The sequence below is a fragment of the Patagioenas fasciata genome, chromosome 11, assembly GCF_037038585.1.
Source record: "Patagioenas fasciata isolate bPatFas1 chromosome 11, bPatFas1.hap1, whole genome shotgun sequence".
NCBI lineage: Eukaryota > Metazoa > Chordata > Aves > Columbiformes > Columbidae > Patagioenas > Patagioenas fasciata.
Window position 1 is genome coordinate 22,872,759 of NC_092530.1, and position 19,487 is coordinate 22,892,245.

A 19,487-nucleotide genomic window follows, 5' to 3' on the forward strand; every position below is an offset into this window, starting at 1 on the left:
ATGTGTATTAAAACCCATGTACTGTACTAAGAAACTGAAAGGAAGTTACATATTCAATAAAAAACACAATTATAAGCACAATTTGAAATATATGGCTAAAATAGATTGGAAGTTCATACGGTTTCTCAGAACATTAAATTCAATGACACGCTTTCTTTAAAGAAATGTTAGAAATTCTCTATAGAAATGGATAAGCCACAGTATGTAGTATAATTTTAAATATCTGATTCAGCCTTGCTCTTGCACAGTTATAACACCAATAATTCCAGCTGAGGACCTCAATGCATTTTGCTACCAACTAATTTAACTGCGCAGCGTGATGGCAGCGTGGGTGAGGTTCTGGTTCCCCATTTCATAGAAGGAGACGCTGTGGAGTGAAGGGGCATCTCAAGGTTATACAGGAAGACTAAAGGTAGGATGTTTTATCTGAGTCTATGTATTCAAACGTTTATTGAGAGGATGTTCAAAGAAATGGGAAGATGGACCATACCAGTCTTTTACTGGCAGGTAGGAAGTGGTATATTCTGAAGACTTTGACAGCTGAAACAATCTCCACAGGTGAGAAGGAAGACACCTGCAGAAAGAGCTCCACTGATTCAGCTGCATGACAGGCTTAAAGCTCACAGATCAACAGCAAGTAGCAAAGACATGAATTGCTTCTCCAAAAAAGGTGGCTTCCAGAATTATTCTCCCTACAGAATGTAGAATAACTTGAACCTAAGACAGACGATGACTGCAAGACTGCCTTCCCTTGTTAGGCTGCTTCCTCAAAACCTATGGAGGGTGCCAAGGCTGATAGGGTGTCACTACACGACTCCTCCAAAGGAAAAGTCCACCTGGTCATCCAGGGGATCTCTCAAAAGGAAATACTTATTGACCCATAACTCAGTGTCTGTATTATTGCCTTAAGAAGAAGAGATTAGGGGTGACTTGGGTTAAATTCAGACTGCAGTACATGAAGAAAACGACAACAAATATTCACGGTATCTGTTGTAACAGAACATTCCACCCATTGCCTCTGAGAGCAAGAAATGGATTCAAAATTCTGACTTCAGGTTTATTCCAGGTGTCATCTTTGTCCTGTTCTCTTTACTTTCCTTCTAAGAGCACAAAAGCAGTGAAGCATCAAAGGTTGCAATATGGCGGGTGTAGTTAAAGCACTGAAACTGAGCAAACCTCTAGTATCTGGCCCCTTGTTGGTCCATTGTTTTTTCTCATTTCCCTAGTTCTTTCTTTACACATATCTTTTTAACCATCAACCAATATTTTTAGGTTTTGATTGTCATGGCCAGCTGAAACTTCAGAGGAGAATTTCAAAGAGGATTGCTCTTGAAACTCTTTCTGAAGATTAATGTAGTTACTTCTTCCAGCCCTGTCTTACCTTGGACACTGCAATCTGTCCAGCCTTTTCATAGCTCTGTTCTTCTTGACTGACAACATAAGGCCAACTTATCCTTCACGGATCCTACCCGCTTCTTCAGCAGTGCTGACTCACAGGGAGGCTTCCCACCAGGACTTAAAGCCCCCAACCCTTGCCCTCTGGGCTGCAAAAATGAAGCCCTTGACTTTTGTGAGATACAGAGCCATAGAAGATGCTATAGACTTTGCAATTTCAAACCAGAATTGTTTCTAAAGCATGCATTCATTTCACAAAGCTTAACTCGATTTTAATATGTTTTCAATGTCTTCATTCTGTGCCTAAAGCAATTTGTTATGTAGACTACACATTATTAATCTACCCAAAAGAAAGGTAACATTGCTAGCAGTTTAAACACTCAATGCCCATATTTAACCATGTTTCATTTTGACAGGACAAGATGAAATAACAGAAATGATTAATCTGAGACCAGAGGAATATTCTGCTACCTATATTTCAAAACAGGACGAGAAGTTTTGTTTAATACTTTGGCAGTAAGCTGTGTAAGTGGAGAAGAGGAGCTTCAGATGGCTTTCCTACTCGACCACACAGCATACTGTGCCAGTAGCTGTTGTTACTGGTCATTTTGGAATCAGCAGTAGCACACAAGACACTCTGAAATTTCCGATCATGTTTTTATACAACATAAATTCATTCAGCCCACAGGGTTCTTAAGGGAGCCCATCTGGTACAGCTAGAGCCAAACACACTAACAGTGTAGAAGCATTTAAGATTTCCCATTTAGTTCCGCGCTTCTAGGCCTTTTTTGTTCATGGAAGCACACAAAAGGTCAAAGTTGATACGACATCCCAGATTCCTTGGCTCTGTTTTCTCTCACACTTTCACTCAAAGATAAGGGAGTTACTCTTAATTTACAACAATGAAGAGGGACGGGAAATCAGGTCCCATGGGTCAGCAAATCTGGAGTAGGAATCTTAGTTTTATGACACTCTTCACTCAATTACAAGACCTCATCAACTCATTTTCCCACATTTTTTGTCTCTTTCACTTCCAGTTATTTCTGAAACTATGAGACTTACAGGTATTTGAGAAAGTAGTATATGAAGTGGTCAACATTTAAGTACCGCAGAGGGTACACCCGATCTTCTGCAAAAGTTGCAAAACTTATATTTTCCTCTAAGACAATGACTTCGCCTGAATTACTTTCCTGTTTGAACTGGCTTTGGAAAAATTATTTACTATATTCCCATGAAGTAGCATTATATTTGTCATAACAGAGTACTGAACTGGAGTGAGGATGTCAAGCATGTAACATGTTGTCACACATAGTGGATCATTTCTGAGGTGACTGTCAGTGCAGTAGAGAAACTAAAACTGGTTGTTTTGGTGTAAAATTGATGCCGAGGACCTTGAAAAACAGAAAAGAATTACCACTTTTTCATTTAGTCATTAATTTCTCTTGGGAATGCTTTCATTCACTTCAGGAGCAGAAACACATGTCCAAAGTCTTGTGATGTCAGCTCACTTTACAGTAATTTCAGTAGCAAATCTGGCAATGATAGTAGAATTATGTAATACCACTGAAATCAGCAATATTTCAATTTGGCAGTACAAAAAGATATGTTCAAATATTATGGTTAAGGAGATAAGAAGACAGAATTGAATAGTGAGCGTGAAATGGGTATACTGCGATCTCTCTCTTTTCCCGAATACCTTTTGTAATATTTTTATTGTTACAGTGTATACAGGCTGCAACAGACCTACATAATGATCAGATTTTACATTTCAAAGTTCTTTGCTAAATAGTTTCTTCAATACTGCTATGAAAATAAAAGCTTTATTTGATAGATGTGCCTGGAGGCTGGAATCAGACCTTGCTTGTCTGTCCTCACAAAGGTCCAATCTTTTGCTGCCTTGCATCTTGAAGAGACATTTATCCCTGTACCAGGCAGGTGCAAACCACCACCTTTTGCACAAGGGAAACTCTGCACACCCACGCACATTTGTCAGATTAGACAGGCAACCTTTCCTCCCTGTCACCTCCCCATCAGCGTGAAATCTGCTCTGCGTTGATCTGGCAGCATGAAGTAGATTTATCGCACATACCCACATCACAAGTGAACTCCTCTCATACGCACCCTGTGCCACGCCAGCAGTGTGACTTGGTCCACAAAACCAACTACGTAAGCCAAGTACTTGAGCACTGACTCATGCCAACCTCCTACACAGCTAGCTCTGAGTTTTCTATACTATGTACCTCTGAGTTAACAGACATTTTTGGACAAAGCTCCTGAGGTGCCTTTCTCAGGGATGGCACCATAATGTTGTCACTGTAAAGCTATATCACCAAAAACTTGAATAATCCTGTTCAGGTGTAACTCACAGAGGCCAAGATAAACCTCTGTGTTAAGGGTCTGCTCTAGACCGGGAAGACCTAAGGCTTCATCCTCCAATTCCCAAAGAGCCTTTTGCCCTTCAAGCCTACACCAGGCTGTCCTCAAATGACTCCAAGTATTGATGTCACTGTGTCTGCCTGTATATGGCCAGATAGTATACAAAATGCTGGAAAAAAGCTTTTGACCTTCCTGGAATTGGTGTTGAATGATGGGGTGCATTAAGAAGAGAGTGACCAGCAGGTGGAGAGAGGTTGCCCTCCCCTTCTACTCTGCCCTGCTGAGGCTGCATCTGGAATTCTGCATCCAGTTCTGGGCTCTCCAGTTTAAGAAAGATAAGGAATTACTGGAGGGAGTCCAGCGGCAGGCTACAAAAACAATGAGAGACTATGAAGAGAGGCTATGAAGAGAGACTGAGAGAGCTGGGTCTGTTCAGTCTGGAGAAGAGAAGCTGAGAGGGGATCTCATCGATGTTTATAAATATCTCAAGGGTAGATGTCAAGACGATGGGACCAGACTCCTTTCAGTGGTGCCAAGTGATAGGATGAGGGGCAACGGGCACAGACTGAATCACAGGAGGTTCCATCTGAATACGAGGAGAAACTTCCTTACTTTGAGGGTGCTAGAGCCCTGGAACAGGCTGCCCAGAGAGGTTGTGGAGTCTCCTTGTCTGGAGACATTCAAGACTGCTTTAGCGGGTGGGTTGGAGTAGATGATGTCCAGAGGTCCCTTCCAACCCCAACCAGTCTGTGATTCTGTGATTGTGGTGGTATTGAGATGAGAATTGAGCTGATCACCCACCAAACCAGGAATGAGCTGTTCTCAAAGAACTACTCAGCATTTTCATTTTCTGGAATGAGACTACAACTAGAGAGTCATCAGAGCAAAGAACTAGTTGCTGCTTTTATGTATACCTACAGAAATGCAGGGGTAACTCCTTCTTGTTTAATAATAGCGGCAGCAACGTAAGTGGAGGTGCTGCCAATTTATACCAGGGTGGGAGGAAGAAGAATTCAATGAACTCAAATGAGATCAGAGGTCAGTAGAATTACCCCTTGATTTATTTCGAGGTGAGAGCAGAAACTGGTTCCGGCTCCGTTGAGAAAATGCTGACGAAAAGCTGAAAATGCAATGGCTTGGAAATTGCTAAGAAATTAATTGTTTTTATCCATCCAAATCTTCATGTACATAAGCAAAGTCTAACGAAAAAAAGCATCAACCCTACTGTTGTAACACATGGCATTTTTCAAAGCAGTCTATTACTTGTTCCTTACACGCTTCCAAAGGCTGCACGCCAGACGAGGGACAAAGGCCACAGACACACATTTACACGTGGGTTAACTTTTCAATCAATTTTTTCCCTTCAATAGAAATAATAAATCACCTTATCCTGGAGAAAGAAGCAGCTTGACACAAAACATACGGTGCTGGGCTATTTTTATAGCACACCTAAGACATATAGGAATTCATTTATTTACTCAGCTATTTAAAAGTGGCTACTCTTACTCATTCTCTGGACAGCTAAATGCCAGGTTGCTAAGTTACTGTTACTTGACATCATCTCCTCCCCAACGTGTTCCCACATTTGACAGGTTCACATGATTTACTAGGCCAGTCAGCTCGTTATTCACTTGTCCAATGACGTCTGGATAATCATTTTAAATTCACATCATGTCCTCCCTAGCAAGCCCCCAGATTCCACATGAAAATATTTAAACTGCCTGTCAGCTACTAAGTGCATTTGTAACCACACTGGACCGCGTACCTGAATTTTTTAAACTGCAATTATTATAATTAGGTTTAGCATTGTTCTTCAACGTTGGTTTGTATTTTAGAAAACAATTACTGAGGGGCAAATAATGGGCTATATCTGTTACAGTCTAATTCTGCCCTGTGAACAGTTCACCTCAGCTCTGGATGGTACATATTAAATCTGTTAGCGCTTTCAATCGGCATGAGGAAGGTAATACTACACATAATTTGCCCAGTCAAGGGCATTTTCACCTGCTGATCAATTTACATATTCTCCAATGTCATTAGACATGAGCTAGCCATCAGGAAAACAGAAGACCACACAAATTACAGACTTTGCTCATTTAACTCCAGTCATTTTTATACTAATTACAATCTGAATTATATTTAGGATTCTGTTTTGCTTCCAGACTAGAAAGCTTTTAATTAATATCACAGCTGTCCACATAACATCAGAAGCTCATCCTGTTACTTCATGCCTTACTACAGTAAATATGAGCCTACAAGAATTCTTTTGTTCTTCTAAGTAGGGACAGATTTTGAGACAGAAGTGCCTGCCCAGACAGTTAACAACACAGACACGAAAGCTTTATGTGTACAAACCAGAGCCTCACTTCTGTGGGATTATGTCTAATCGATTGCCTAAACACCAAGCCCAACTTCAATTTACACTACAAGTCCTCAAGAAAATTTAGTTAAATAAAATTTCCTTTCTTTCCTGTGTAATGTATGCTCATCCTCTCTCTACCCAGAGGTAAACCAGTGCTCAGGGAGGTCCCTTCTCTGCTCTCTATAGGCAGAAAAGGGGTGGCCGCTCATTCGCACTGTGTCACCTCCGCACAGCCCTGTGCCTGCCCCAGCACGGCAGGTCACATAACACACAATGACAGCAAGGCACGCTGGTGTAAAGCACCGGTACAAGCGGCACAAGTAACAGTTTCAGAATATTGGCTTTAAAATGTCAGTTCTCCTGCCCCATTTGCACTTTGTATCACAACATTTCAACTAACTCATTTTTCAATGGCTGAACACAGCAAGTGACAACTTAATTTAAATCCATATTAACAAAATGTGAATTACACACACACAAACTGTTGATTGCCTGTCTTTCATGTTATCCACACTTTCAGAGCCATTATGTTGGTTTAAAAAAAATAAGCCACATTTTGGAACAGAAAAAAGTGTATTGACCACCAGTGTATTCACCTTGATCTTTTCATTCGGTATTAGCAACCTGCATCAAATGCAAATTGCCTGTGCCACCTTTACAGCTTGGCCTTATTTGTACAAGAGATATTATTATTGTTATTATTATTATTATGATTTTTAAACAACCTTCTCAGCCATCCTGGTTAGAAGAGTAAAATCAACAGGAGATTGGTCTGCCATTAACCTTTGGTTGTAGTATCAGGAACAGTCCTCAGAGCATTTACAGAAGATGACATAAGTGGCTAAGCGTTTCAGGAAATCTGAAAGACTGTGACATTTATCCTCTGAAGACTCAGGGGTCTGAACAGAGTCAAGACCTTTCCCCTTGGTTGGAAAGTTTTGAACGTGAACTCAATTAAACCTTTTTTTTTCTATGAAAAAAAAAAATACAGAGATTAAGATTTGCAAACCTCTACAGCTACAAAAAACATTCATCAAGTTCAGCTTGAAAAAAGCTCTGTAAAATCAGAGGTCACAGATCTTAGCTTGGGTCCATCTTCCTCGTAAAGTCTAGCAAGAAACCTGCAAGAGTTACTGTGTCTTTCTGAGGGGAGAAACTGAATTAAGTCACTTAATTCCCTGATTTAAAAAAAAAGAAAAAAAATCAAACTTTAAAGCATGAAATGGTCTCAGGGGCCAGCGGCAGGCGGGTGGCAGCACCTTCCTCCGGCACTTTGGGGCACACAGCAATGGTTTGGTTGGTCAAAACGTGCACTATTGCAGCCTCATCTGTCCACCTTTGGGACTTGACTGTGTTGTAATCCTTGTTTTACTTCTGCAACATCCCTGACAGGAAGGAAATGTTAATAGCCTTTTTTTTTTTCAGCCGGGGAAGCTGCCATCAAGGAGCTGAGGTCCAAAACCCAAAGGTTCTTCAGAGTCTATGTCAATGGCCCCCAAAAGCCAGAAAGTTTCTGTCAGGGCTGGCAACTTCATCAGGTTCTCAAAGCACAAGTTGCTGCTGAAACCAAGGGTCATCCTTCCATCTGGAGCAGACAGGCTGAATCTCCTCACACAGGACTCCAAGGGGAGCCTGAACAGACCAGAGCTCCCAGAAAAAAGTCTGTAGGTCTTTAACAAAAGCATGAGTGATGGGCAACTGTAGTTTGGGGAAAGAAGAGAAAGACTGTATCTCAGTCTATAGGTGAGAGAATTAAGGCAACTCCATCTCAGGGTAGGGGAGAAATGTGTCCTGCAGGGACTCACAGAGACTTGAATGCTTAAAAAAGGAACAGAAATGTGTATAAATCCTGACAGAGACAAGCTGGCAGATGCAGAGTATTAGGTGAACTGACCTTGCTCACTAAGGAGCACCCTGGGCCTACCACTTGGCTATGTCTCTTTAATACAGACCCACTAATACGTTATTATTTAGCCAGGGTGTTAAAGATTGCCATATGACCCTTCTTCATGAAAGATGAAATAACAGCGCTACAATTTTACGGAAGATACAAAAGCAAAGGGTATTACTCACCCGTAATATTTCTTCCACACAGCTGGAATCATTGGGAAGGGTAACCTAGGTTTAAATAATAAAAAGAAAAGTTTAGTCAGGTGCTGGATGCAAAGTTCAGTGACTACAACCACACAGGTCAACAGCTAACAAGCAACTGCCCCTCATTGAAGACTGGTGTATCCACACTTGCTGCCTACCAAATCTTCCAGTTCAGATCAACATAAATCCTCAGCAGGACCCATTTTGTCAAAAGTTGGGTTTTTTTCCTCCTGTGCTGCTTTGTGCTACTAACAACACTTTTGAAGCAATAAAGTACTCTGATTTCCTCACAGTTGAGAACTGGCACTGGAATTGCCTGAAACTTGTGTAATTGAAGAAGATCCCACTGTTACTTCTATCGGCAGCATTCAGAGAGGAGGTGAGGTTTGGTTTAACTTGCTGCAAGCTGCAGCGAAGGGCAGAGGTGATAACAGTCAGGAGCACAGTTATCATCAAGTATCTTATCCTACAGCTTAACAGGCTAACAGCCAAGAGAGCTCTTATAACTTAAACATATACTGTAGTAAAATATTGGTTGGACTTTAAAAGTGGTTGCTGATTTTGTTGTCCTTCGCTTCATCAGCCTGTTGCAGGTTTAGTATCCTCTGAAGACTGAACAGCACACAGGAATCTACCTCAAGAGGCTTGAAATATATTCCTTTTCCCAGAAGAAAAATGAGATATGTCTATGTGCACAACAATATACACACAGTGCTGCCCCTAACATCTCCCAATTGAAAATACTTGTTAAAATGGTACTTACAGCATTTGCTACAATTCTTCAGTGCAAGGACATGAAAGAGTCACACGTCTCTAAATACTTTGAACAATTATATAAACAAAAGGCTGATATGACCTGTATGTACAACCATTTTGTAGCACTTGTAGGTAGTTATGATGGGTTCTTATCATGGGAGTACAGCAGAAGAGGAAGAGACAATATTCAGGAAGGTATCAAAAAACCAGGCAAGTGCTTCTAACCATAAATATTCAGTGAGACTTTTCTGCCCAATGCTTCTACCTTATTGCCCTTTGTAACTAGTTTGGTAAAAGATACTCATGACTAAACTTAATCCCTGTTATCCTAATCTGCTATAAAGCTCGACCAAAAGCACTGACCATGGCTTTTCTCCTGTATTTCAGCCAGCACTAAGCTTCAAGAATAAATTCACACAGCTACAAAAGTCTAAGACCAGAAAGACCTATTAGATTACCAAGTTCATGCTTTGCTAATATAGCACATTTTCCCCATATCTTCTAGTACTGACCCAAAAACTGTAGGGAAATGTGTTTCCCACCCCTTTCCTTAATAAAATATGGAACAGTGTTGTAAAATATTTGGACCTTCTTGTGATAATTGTTAAAATTTTGCTTTTGGTATCGCCTCGGCCTTTATCTAGAGCTCTTCCCATTACTCTAAATAACTCATTACTTCCCTTCACACTTACGTCACGCACAGGCATGTAGAATTATACTCCAGTTTTCTCAAATGCTGTATGTTCAACTTTTACCTTCTTTCCCGATAAACAAGATTTTCCATCCCTTTGGCTTATTTCACCACTGTTCTCTGAATATCCAACAGTTCATCGATATATTGGTAAAGAAGTACTCAAGGGAATACGACTACACTACAGGGATACTGGTGTTTTTATCTACTTCAAATATAGATTATAATTTGCCATAATACCACTCACAAACATTTAACTGAACAAAAAAAGAGCCTTGCCTTTTGTCCCCAGTTTCTGCTCAACTCAAATTCTACCTGACGAACTCAGGCTGAGAACTTCCAGTGGATGGTCAGCATTCACTGCCATAGGCATGCACTCCACCCTCATACTGCATGACTCGATACCCCAGCACCTCATCGGCCTTCCTTCATCCCCCTTCTTTTCACTTGAATCACTTTGTTCCCTCTCAGCATCTGTAAATTCTTTTCTAATCTGTGTTTGCGATACCTCATAGTAACTCTCCATTCAGCGAGGAATATAGTTAACTTTAACCAAAAGATCAGCAAGCACAGGTATTAACTGCAGCAGGCAATGGGATAGTGGGAATACATATGTCTCTAATACAATCATCATTTTTTTCATTGAAAAATTAGTATGTTGGAATACGAGAAAACAAAACAAATACTCCCCCACTAAGCTTGCAGTGTACACACCAGCCACAAAATCTCTCCCAGCAGCAACAGGAGCAGCCCAAAATCTGGCCGAGTGAGTCAGAGTGGGGAGAGTGAGAACAGCAGAGATACAGAAGTCCTCTCTTTATTTAACACCCCTCCCAGCCATTAGACATGCCATTTGCAATGGTTAGCCGAGACACCATGTGTATTCCTTTGTTTAGAAATGTCTCATTTGTGATAATTGTGTCCCTGGCTATTAACAGAGGGGGCAGAGCACGTTCTCACTTGTTTCGCAGTCCTCTCCCAATCCACAGCACTGTTTAAGTTTATGTTACTTCAGAACTAATGATGATAATAACAAGAAACATACCATTTTACTTTAATAAAGCCCACTATATATTATGCAATCACAACCAGCTTCTGCTGGCAGCACTTGCTAATAACTTTAAATGCTCATGCATCAATTTAATTGTGTTAATGGCAAAGAAGATTTTAATGGCTTGACAGAACTTTCGTTCCCCTTGGCATTGCTTTGTTTTGAATCTCTGGTATTAAAGTAATGCAAGATGTCAAAGTGCTGTGATTGTCATATAGGGAGATGCAAGTAGGAGCTAGCATGAATAGGAAAACATTTAGATTGATGCAAACATTAAAAGAATAATTATTACAACACAGCTATCAGAGAGAAGATCAATGTAAGAGTCTTTCAGTACATTACTATTAATGGATTTCTAAGAAATGAGACAATTTTTCTAAATCCACGCTGCAGTTGCACCTTCTAAGAGACTTGAAAGGCACAGATCTATTAGAAACTTAGTCTATCCTCAGAAGAAAAAGAAATAAAAAAGAAAAAACCAATTTCTCAGCCTTTCAAAGGGTAAATCAAAAATTGCAAGTTTAATTGTCCATAAACACTTGCATTCAGCTAACAAGTGCAAGCAGGCCCACATGGCACGCAATGGCATCCAAGCACAGATTCATCAGGGCAGAATGAAATAGAGCAGATACAATATTCAGCACCTTCGCGAGTACTAGTGCTATAACAAATTATTACAATTGCCATTAATAAAATGCCATGTTCCTCCTGTAGTTTAGTCTCAAGATTGGTCATCCATTCTGTACCACTACCTTCCTAATCTAATAAAAATCAAGTAGTTTAGGACCCATTATGTGATTCTCTACCTCCTCGTCAGCTTTCATCAGTAATCAGATTCTAAAAAGGAGAGCACAGCTTGCATTTGTGCACACTTTCGGTGCTTTTCTTCCTTTGTGCTCAGCACGATCTAACTCGGCTGAAAGGGCAGATCCCAAGAACTTTGCTTCCGTAGGACCAAGTAGTTGCATTTCACATCATGAGCTCTCCTCTCGGCTGGCAGTGTGTTCATGAATCCCAGACTGAAGAACAGTGATTATTACATAAGCTGCAGACAGAGACGTCCTGAGGTAATAAAACTTCAATCAAAACAAAAAGATTTCAAAACAGCTACGTGCTACACTGAACTCATTTTCCAATTTCATTTTAACCCAGCAAAATTCTTTTGCATCAAAATGGCTTATGTTTACTTTTGAATATTGCTAAAAAAATGAAAGAAGAAAAAAGGAAAGGTCAGATGGTCAAAATATTCCACCTAATACAAGCCAGTATTATAAGACTCTCTTTACTTTTCAGTCTCACAAGAGAGAACGCAGAACTTAAATGATGTGGAACCAAAGGTTTAATGTATGGCTTGGATGTCTCAGTGCTAAACTTTAAAGAGAGGGAAGGAAGGCAGAAATCTAAGAGCGAGGGAATAGTGGCCTTTAATGTTACGCAGATCAAATGACATGGGGTGAATGGTTAAAATATCTGATGAGTCATGTTGATCTAACCTTCCATTTATTCATTCATCAGTTCCTCGACCACTCTTACCTCCTGGACAATTTATAACCTGCATGAGATCAGATTTTGTTTTTGTGGCACAGAAAAATCATATAAAGTCTCTTTTCCCTGTAATTTACATTTGATAGCAGGCATTTCTCAGAAATGTTAGCCAAAAAATCTTCCAACAGACTCGTCAGAATAGTTCTGAAAATTCAAATGTAATGTCAGAAAGCAGAAATACACAATGAGTAATGTCTTTGCCAGAACTGACCGACTACATTTTCATCTGGATAAACTGTTCGTGAACAATCCCTCTGGTTTTATTGATGCACAATTGGCATTCAACAAGTAATCTCTTCTACCTATCTTTGTTTTATCCGAAAGATAAACGAAGCATGTTAAATGAATGCAGGGACCCGCTCTTAATTCTTGCATATAAGCACGTATAAGCCTATACATCAAAACCTCAGCTTTCATTGTCATCTCCTTTATCAAGGAACCCATTTTGACTTTGGGGAAATGAAGCTCATACTACTGTTTACTCCTTCGAACACAAGTAGATTTTTCACTTGCTAGCACCAAAGATCCTGTGCATGAGCCTTGATTGATCATTTCCAGTGTGCACTACACAGCAATAATATGAAAACGCTTAGAAAACCAGAAGTAGCCAAACCAGGTGTGTTAGCAGAAGCCTGGTCCTATGAATGCCTTCACCTCTTGCCAGGCTTCCTATTAAGATGTTGCTTCTTATTTTGATTATTATAAATGGGAAATGGATTGGGCAGTACTAAGAATAGCAGGGTTTCCAGATGCAAGACATTGGACTAGATGACCTTCGAACATCCTTCCAACCTATATGAACCTATGATCCAATTTTTGCAATATGCTCATAGTATTTCACCTGCCCTTGAGTGGAGCATCCACCCACACCTTTCCAACACCAGCTTTCCTTTGATTGCCATCAGCATTTCCTTGCATGCTCAGGCTTCACCTGCCCTCTTCAGTCATTCCCTCCATCTCTTCAGGACTTGCCCCTTTTCAGCCATTCAGCTGCCATCTGACCACGTTTCTCCTCCCAAAGAACAGTGTTGCACAGTTCACACTTTCGTCTCTTCCCTATCTAATATTTCATCCCCAAAGGGTCATTCGTGTTAAAGACACCTGAAATAGATTTCAAACTAATCTCACTAGCTGGGAGGATCTTGGCTCTTCCTTACTAACTTCAGTACAAATCACTAAGAATCCCAGAAGCAAAAGAGCAAGGAATGAATATTGCAGCCTGACTGGTATTTTTTTTTCTGGTGTATTTGATATTCATGAAGTTATCACCAACATATATTAGGACTGTATATTTGAGGTCTTGAAGAAACTGAATGAAGTCAAACATGGTGGTATTCAAAAAACCCCAATAAAATTGCTCCCTTGGTATTCAAATACATATACATGTTTTTCACAGGGTTATTCATTCTCAAGGGAGACATTTGTGGGCCCCAAATAATGTATATTCACTGTTTTCTTTTAGTACCTCCACCATCCTGGAACCAAAATACCATGAGAAGACTACAGTTCCCATTATTTCGATCCCCAAAATACCTCCTGGGGCTTATTAAAAGGTCTGAGAAAACATATATGCTTATGTTTTTATATATATATATATATATATATATGTATGTATGTATATGAAATTAAGAGTGAAAGAAAAACTATTGCCTAAAACAAAATACAGAGAGCTGCTCCTCTGTTCCCTCTTAATACAAATACTGCAGAAGCAGTTGTATCTAATATGCATTTACTGGAGAACCTGAAAACAGGAAAAAGTTCTAAGAAGTGGACCGAGCTAATTCATTTGTTACGCTAAGACAGCCTGGCCTGCAGTCAGTGCTGCTCTTCTAGTGGAGCATGGAGAAGTTTATGCCTCTTCCCTTGAGTAAAGCACATAAGCTTGGAAAAACAACTTACTAGTGTGGTCCAAAATGTGACTGAATCAGACACCCCCTGACTTTAGTGAACTTCCCAAAAGGTCTCTAGTTCAGAAGCCAAAATTGCCTGCAATGGGTACCTTCAGTTTCACACGGAAGCCAAGGACTCTAATATGCTCCTCTCCAGTCACCTAAGAACTGGACCAAATGGTGGTTACAAAAGGTTGGGACACTTGGGTGCCCACAAATCTGAAGGAATTATGGTTTGATTTCCTTACAATGACCTCAGTTTACAATGACCTCCCAGTCAGAGCAATCCCACCTGCAAGGACAAAGTTTTTTCACCGGCATTTAGTTCTGCTACAGAAACTTTTAAACCAGACTAACCTTGATGTGACAATTTTATTTTTCTTGTTCTTCCCAGTGCGTGCTGTATTTAGCCCATTTTTTTCTTTTTCAATTCTTTGATGTTTTCTTTTAACAATACCATCTCAATGTTGATCAGCATGAAACAGTCTCCGTGAAAGCACAATAAGCTGATGTTCAATTTAAAATCAATGGTTCTCCGCTATTTTCATGCAGTAAATTGCCAAACGCTATTAGAGAGAGAAGCCTGATGAAGTGATCTCTCACTTCAAGCTCTCCTGGGAGTTTTTTAACATAGGTAAGCCTGCACGTTTTACTTCTGGAATATTTTGAATATAGTATTTTAGAAGTTCATCATGATGATAATACCAGAGTAACTGGTAATTCAGCCAGGTGACAACAAAAGTGGCATCTGCAGTACTTAATTTGTGACCAGAACACGAGCTTGCATAAAGGGTCTTACAACCACTCAATCCTGACAAAGAGCAAGGAAATTTTGAACTTCATTTTCTTTCTTGGTTTATTCCTTCGTTTCCCTCTTTCTGTCCTTCCCCCTCCAACGACCGCAAGTTCTTACTTACTTATATAAAATAAGTACATGTTCTCATGTGCCTTGGTATTTTCACATTATTCTGGAAGAGGTTACCTTATACATTTCCATTAAATTGATGATAAAAGGTACCTTGACCTAAAATGCCACAGTGCACTTGTCCACTTGCAACATCAAAGCCTGACCTAACAGACTGTGCAGCCTCTGGTGTGGTGAGATATATGGTGCGGCAGAAATAAAGATCAAGTGTCTGTTTCTCGTCTTACTTTTACCAGTGTGAATGAAATCTAACTCCTCTGAAGACAATCAACCAGTGTAAGTATAAAAGGAGTATGAAGGGAGTTCAGCTTCCAAGTCTGCCCTCAGTTAAGTTAGGGGGATGTAAATTAGACACCATATTTACTCTCAGTGTAACCCTTTGAGTAGAACCTCTTGGAAAACATTCAAAATCCTTTTACTAAACAGACATAGCGGTCTAAATTTAATATAACTTGGAATTGGATCTCTAAATGTATTTCACATCAGTGGAACGCGGTGTCTGTTCTCCGTACGCCCTAGCACAAGAGCGAACAGCATCAGGCAGGAGCCGTGTAACTTTGTGCTAAAATAGAAGCAGAGTCGCCAGGTCAGGCTGTGGCCTCGGTGCCACGACTAAAACTCCGCTGATGTCAGTGAAGTTGCATCAGTGTAACCTGAAGCACTATTTGACCTCACGAATTCAAACTGTAACATTTCTTCTGAGGTTTTAAAGAGGAACCTTTTGAAGTGCCTATTTACATCTGACGATACCTTTCCTGTGGCTACCAGCCTATGGTGGGTCACTGCACTGGCTACCCATTCCATGGCTTTTTTTAAAGCAGGTAGGAATGTCCTCACTGAAAAATGTACTCCTGGGTTTGATTTGTACAGTGGTTTGCACAGCTGCAAGGCCAATGGTGGGGCCCAAATTAAGTGCTCAGAGTTTGTTTGCAAATTAGTTGTTTTCCTACATCCCCATCACAACTTGCAGATTGTGTTCTCAGACTGTCTTCAAAAGAGAGGGCACAATTCAAAGGGCAAGGACGTGGTCTTGCTTAGAAGGAAACAAAACAAATGTACTTTGAAATATCTTAGGGTTTAAATACCAACACTACCTGTTAGCTTAATTAGTCCACACACTTTTTCATAAACTTCAATCAAATACATGAAATCCCTATATGAAATAAAAGATATTTTCTTTTTATTAATAATAGCAAAATAGAACAGTTAATGATTATGTCTTTATTTGGACTGGTCCAAATTCAAGCCACATTAAGAACCAGATCTTATGCTCATTAAATAATAACACACAATTAATCCAACTGCCACTGAATGTCCTGGTTATTATACAAAAGGAGAGCTACAATCACACTTTTTGGACAGTACGGAACTTAGAACAAAGCAAATCTGATTTTGAATGGGATCTTTATGGCCTCTCTTTTAGTTACATTTCTAATTAAAACCCTTTGATCTATTAATGCCAAGGGATGCTGCTAAATGTATTCAATGCAGAAGTCGCATACTTTTCCTGAGCTCCCAAAATCTCTTAGATCTGTGCGCACTTATGCTGTGTGCAGTTAAACTGCTCACTAAAATGAAAAGATATCTAAGAATAACTCACTTCCATTAGATTTATAAATCACATTAATTAATTCTACATCTCCAGTGTTGTAGAGACCAAACTCTAATGCGAGATCTAATTAAAGAAAAGGGGAAAAAAAAACTGGAATGGAAACACAGAAGTAACTGTTTAGCCTCAAATTAATGAGGCGCTATGCTAAGCAAGAATGTCCATAAATCCTTAATGAGGATTTTAAACACATTAAAACTTCCTAATACAAAGTGTTTGCCTTCCTTTTATCCAATAACAAATAAGCCAATAATTTTCTGCCTCTAAATGACACTATTAACTGTCATGGCATGTTTTATTTGACAAACCCTCCATTCAAATACAGTAAAACCAATTAATTTGCTTGCTGTGAAATGCGTTTCTTGATAGCTTTTATGTGATTTTTCTTCTCAAAGAAATGTAAATAGGAGGTCAATGTAGGTGCCTGATTTTGCTTAAAAATATGCTGCAATAACTATAGATTTTCTAGTCAGTTTGCATTTCAAATGAATCGAAAGATAACCTCCATTTTCAGGTCATCAATCACGTAATGGTCTCCTGATAAGTAAACAGTTACAGAGTAATAGTTTTATTACTAGGGAAATGGTCCCACATTTGAGCTGTGATAGTTGCAAAATTACCACTTTGTTCTCTTATAAATAATGGTTTGCAATCAGGGTGCTTGGCCTCTCTGACTCCCCCGCCAGCACCCGGCAGAACGTGGCCCCGCGCGGCCCAGCGCCCTCGCAGCCACGGCTGCTGGTTCTGCACCGCACTTAAACCCCACGGCTTCCACGTGTTACCCTTCCTTTCTTGGTCAGAAAAATCTATAGAACAAATAAAAGGTAATTCTGTGGTTTCAATGGTCCTCTGCTCCCCACTTAGTAGATCTCAGCAGAGAAAAGCAAGATCCTGTTACAACCACTCGACAATTATGGTGGATCTGGATCTCTAAGGATCTTCCAAGGTTTTGTCACTGGGAAGTTCAGCTTACTAAAAAGTATGCATTTTATACTTCAGAAATACACTTTTTTCAGTCCACGTCCACTATGAGAACTGAACCACACTATAAATTGAAGGCAGAATAGAGGATAACGCATGGCATGCCATGCTTTATGGGGCCTAACTGAATGCCAATTAATCTTTACAACATATGTACAGTTCCATTAGCTTTGTCATTGCATCGTGATCACATGGAGACTGTGGTTTCTTTGCCTCCAGATCGAGACAAACTTGAAAAAAAACCCATGACACACCACATACACACGGAGAGAAGGAACAGGGAATTAAATAAAACAAAGATGCCTACCAATGCTGAAAAGGGCATAACTGCTCACTTATTTAATCGTCTGCAATAGATTACCAACCAGAACTGGATAATTTACGTAGCATGCCATGACAGTTGATTTCCAATTTGCACTGTCTTGTACGTGTGGTTCTTATTGATAACAATCTGCAGCCAAGAGCAGTGCCAAGGCCTTGAGACGCGTCAGGAGAGCTGGTGAGAAGTGGGGTTGGGATAAATCAGAGGCAGCAAAAGCACTTTGCAGCTGTGTCAGCCACCAGCCCCACCACAGAGACACAGCCTCAAACCCTTTCCTGTTCCTTTTTCCCCCCAAAAAATCCTGTTACTATGGCTAGAAATTTTTGCCATAGTGACCTTTCTGCAGGGATGTCTGGAGAAACAATTTATATTTATACATTATCATCATATAAAATTACATCTGTATCCAAATCAGAGAAAAATACATTATGCAAATACCCATATTTTGCTCCTTAACCACAATCCTATTTAATAGGCTTAGGAATTGAATTGCAGAAGTTTCAAAAAGTAAATTGAAGGGACCCCTTGTCTTGCCTGAACAGTGAGAAAAAACATGTTGTTTCTATACACTCTCAGTTAATAAAAAATCCCAAATTAAACTTTAAAAAAATACTTAAGTGAGAACTATGCTTGACACAGCCAAGCATCAGGAAATCAATTTCACAATGGATACAGGCTTTTAAGCTGAAGATACTGCATATTGTAACCTATATTTTGCTCATTAAGAAATCCAGTATTCCTAATGTCTGAACTCAGCTCCACCTCTCCAGAATGCATCTGTCTGCATCTAATTTTGCTGATAAAATGTAAATAAAATTTATATTTTTGCAAAGGATCTGATATGATATCCCACATCAACAACTTTTACATCTACCTCTTAATCGAGACATTGAATTGGGCTAAGACCACCTGACATTATTTCACTTCTGACCTTTTCAACTGTCAAAGCAGACAGATTTTTATCCTACAAGACTCGAGCCAAAGCCTCAAAGGTGCAGTGCCAGAGCATTAATCCATTTCACTAGACAGTCATTGAAATTATAATTGAAAGTTCAACTTACTTTAGCATTTTATGCTGAAATACTTCTGGCAGCCCAGGGCAGTAAGTCGAAATCTGGTTTCCAATGGAGACCATTTCCAATGGTTTCTAAGTGTTGGCAGCAAAATTCCTTATTGTCAAAGAGATCAGCAGATGCCAGCTTCCATTAATTTGCTTTCTGTGACTGCTGCTCACTTCAGGAAGCCTTTCTTTACCCAAGGATGCTGACCTGCTGCCGGGTCCCATCAGAAATGGGCTGAGAAAGACACTGATTTATTAGGAGACTGGGGACGCTTCAGGGAAGTTCCCTACAGCAGCCAGGGCAGATCCCATCCCTCTATTTATTCTGACTGATGCTATGCACAGAAAAATAAATCTGCACAGAAGACAATGCAGATCTGTAAAAGCTCCTAACTCAAGCTAAATAAACTGATCCACGTGTATTACACTAT

The 19,487-nt window shown here is 39.9% G+C and overlaps 1 protein-coding gene across 10 annotated transcripts in view; it reads right to left on the reverse strand.

The window, feature by feature from the left end:
• The window catches only part of AFF2 (ALF transcription elongation factor 2), a 326,277-nt gene that overhangs the window by 139,286 nt on the left and 167,504 nt on the right, over nt 1-19,487 (reverse strand). For 9 of the 10 annotated variants that reach the window (XM_071813582.1, XM_065846895.2, XM_065846893.2 and 6 more), the window contains exon 4: nt 8,207-8,251. The exons of the other annotated variant lie outside the window; for it this stretch is intronic. In XM_071813582.1, the coding sequence (XP_071669683.1) occupies nt 8,207-8,251 (45 nt within the window). The remainder of the gene's footprint in view (nt 1-8,206; nt 8,252-19,487) is intronic. 10 annotated transcript variants of the gene reach the window in all.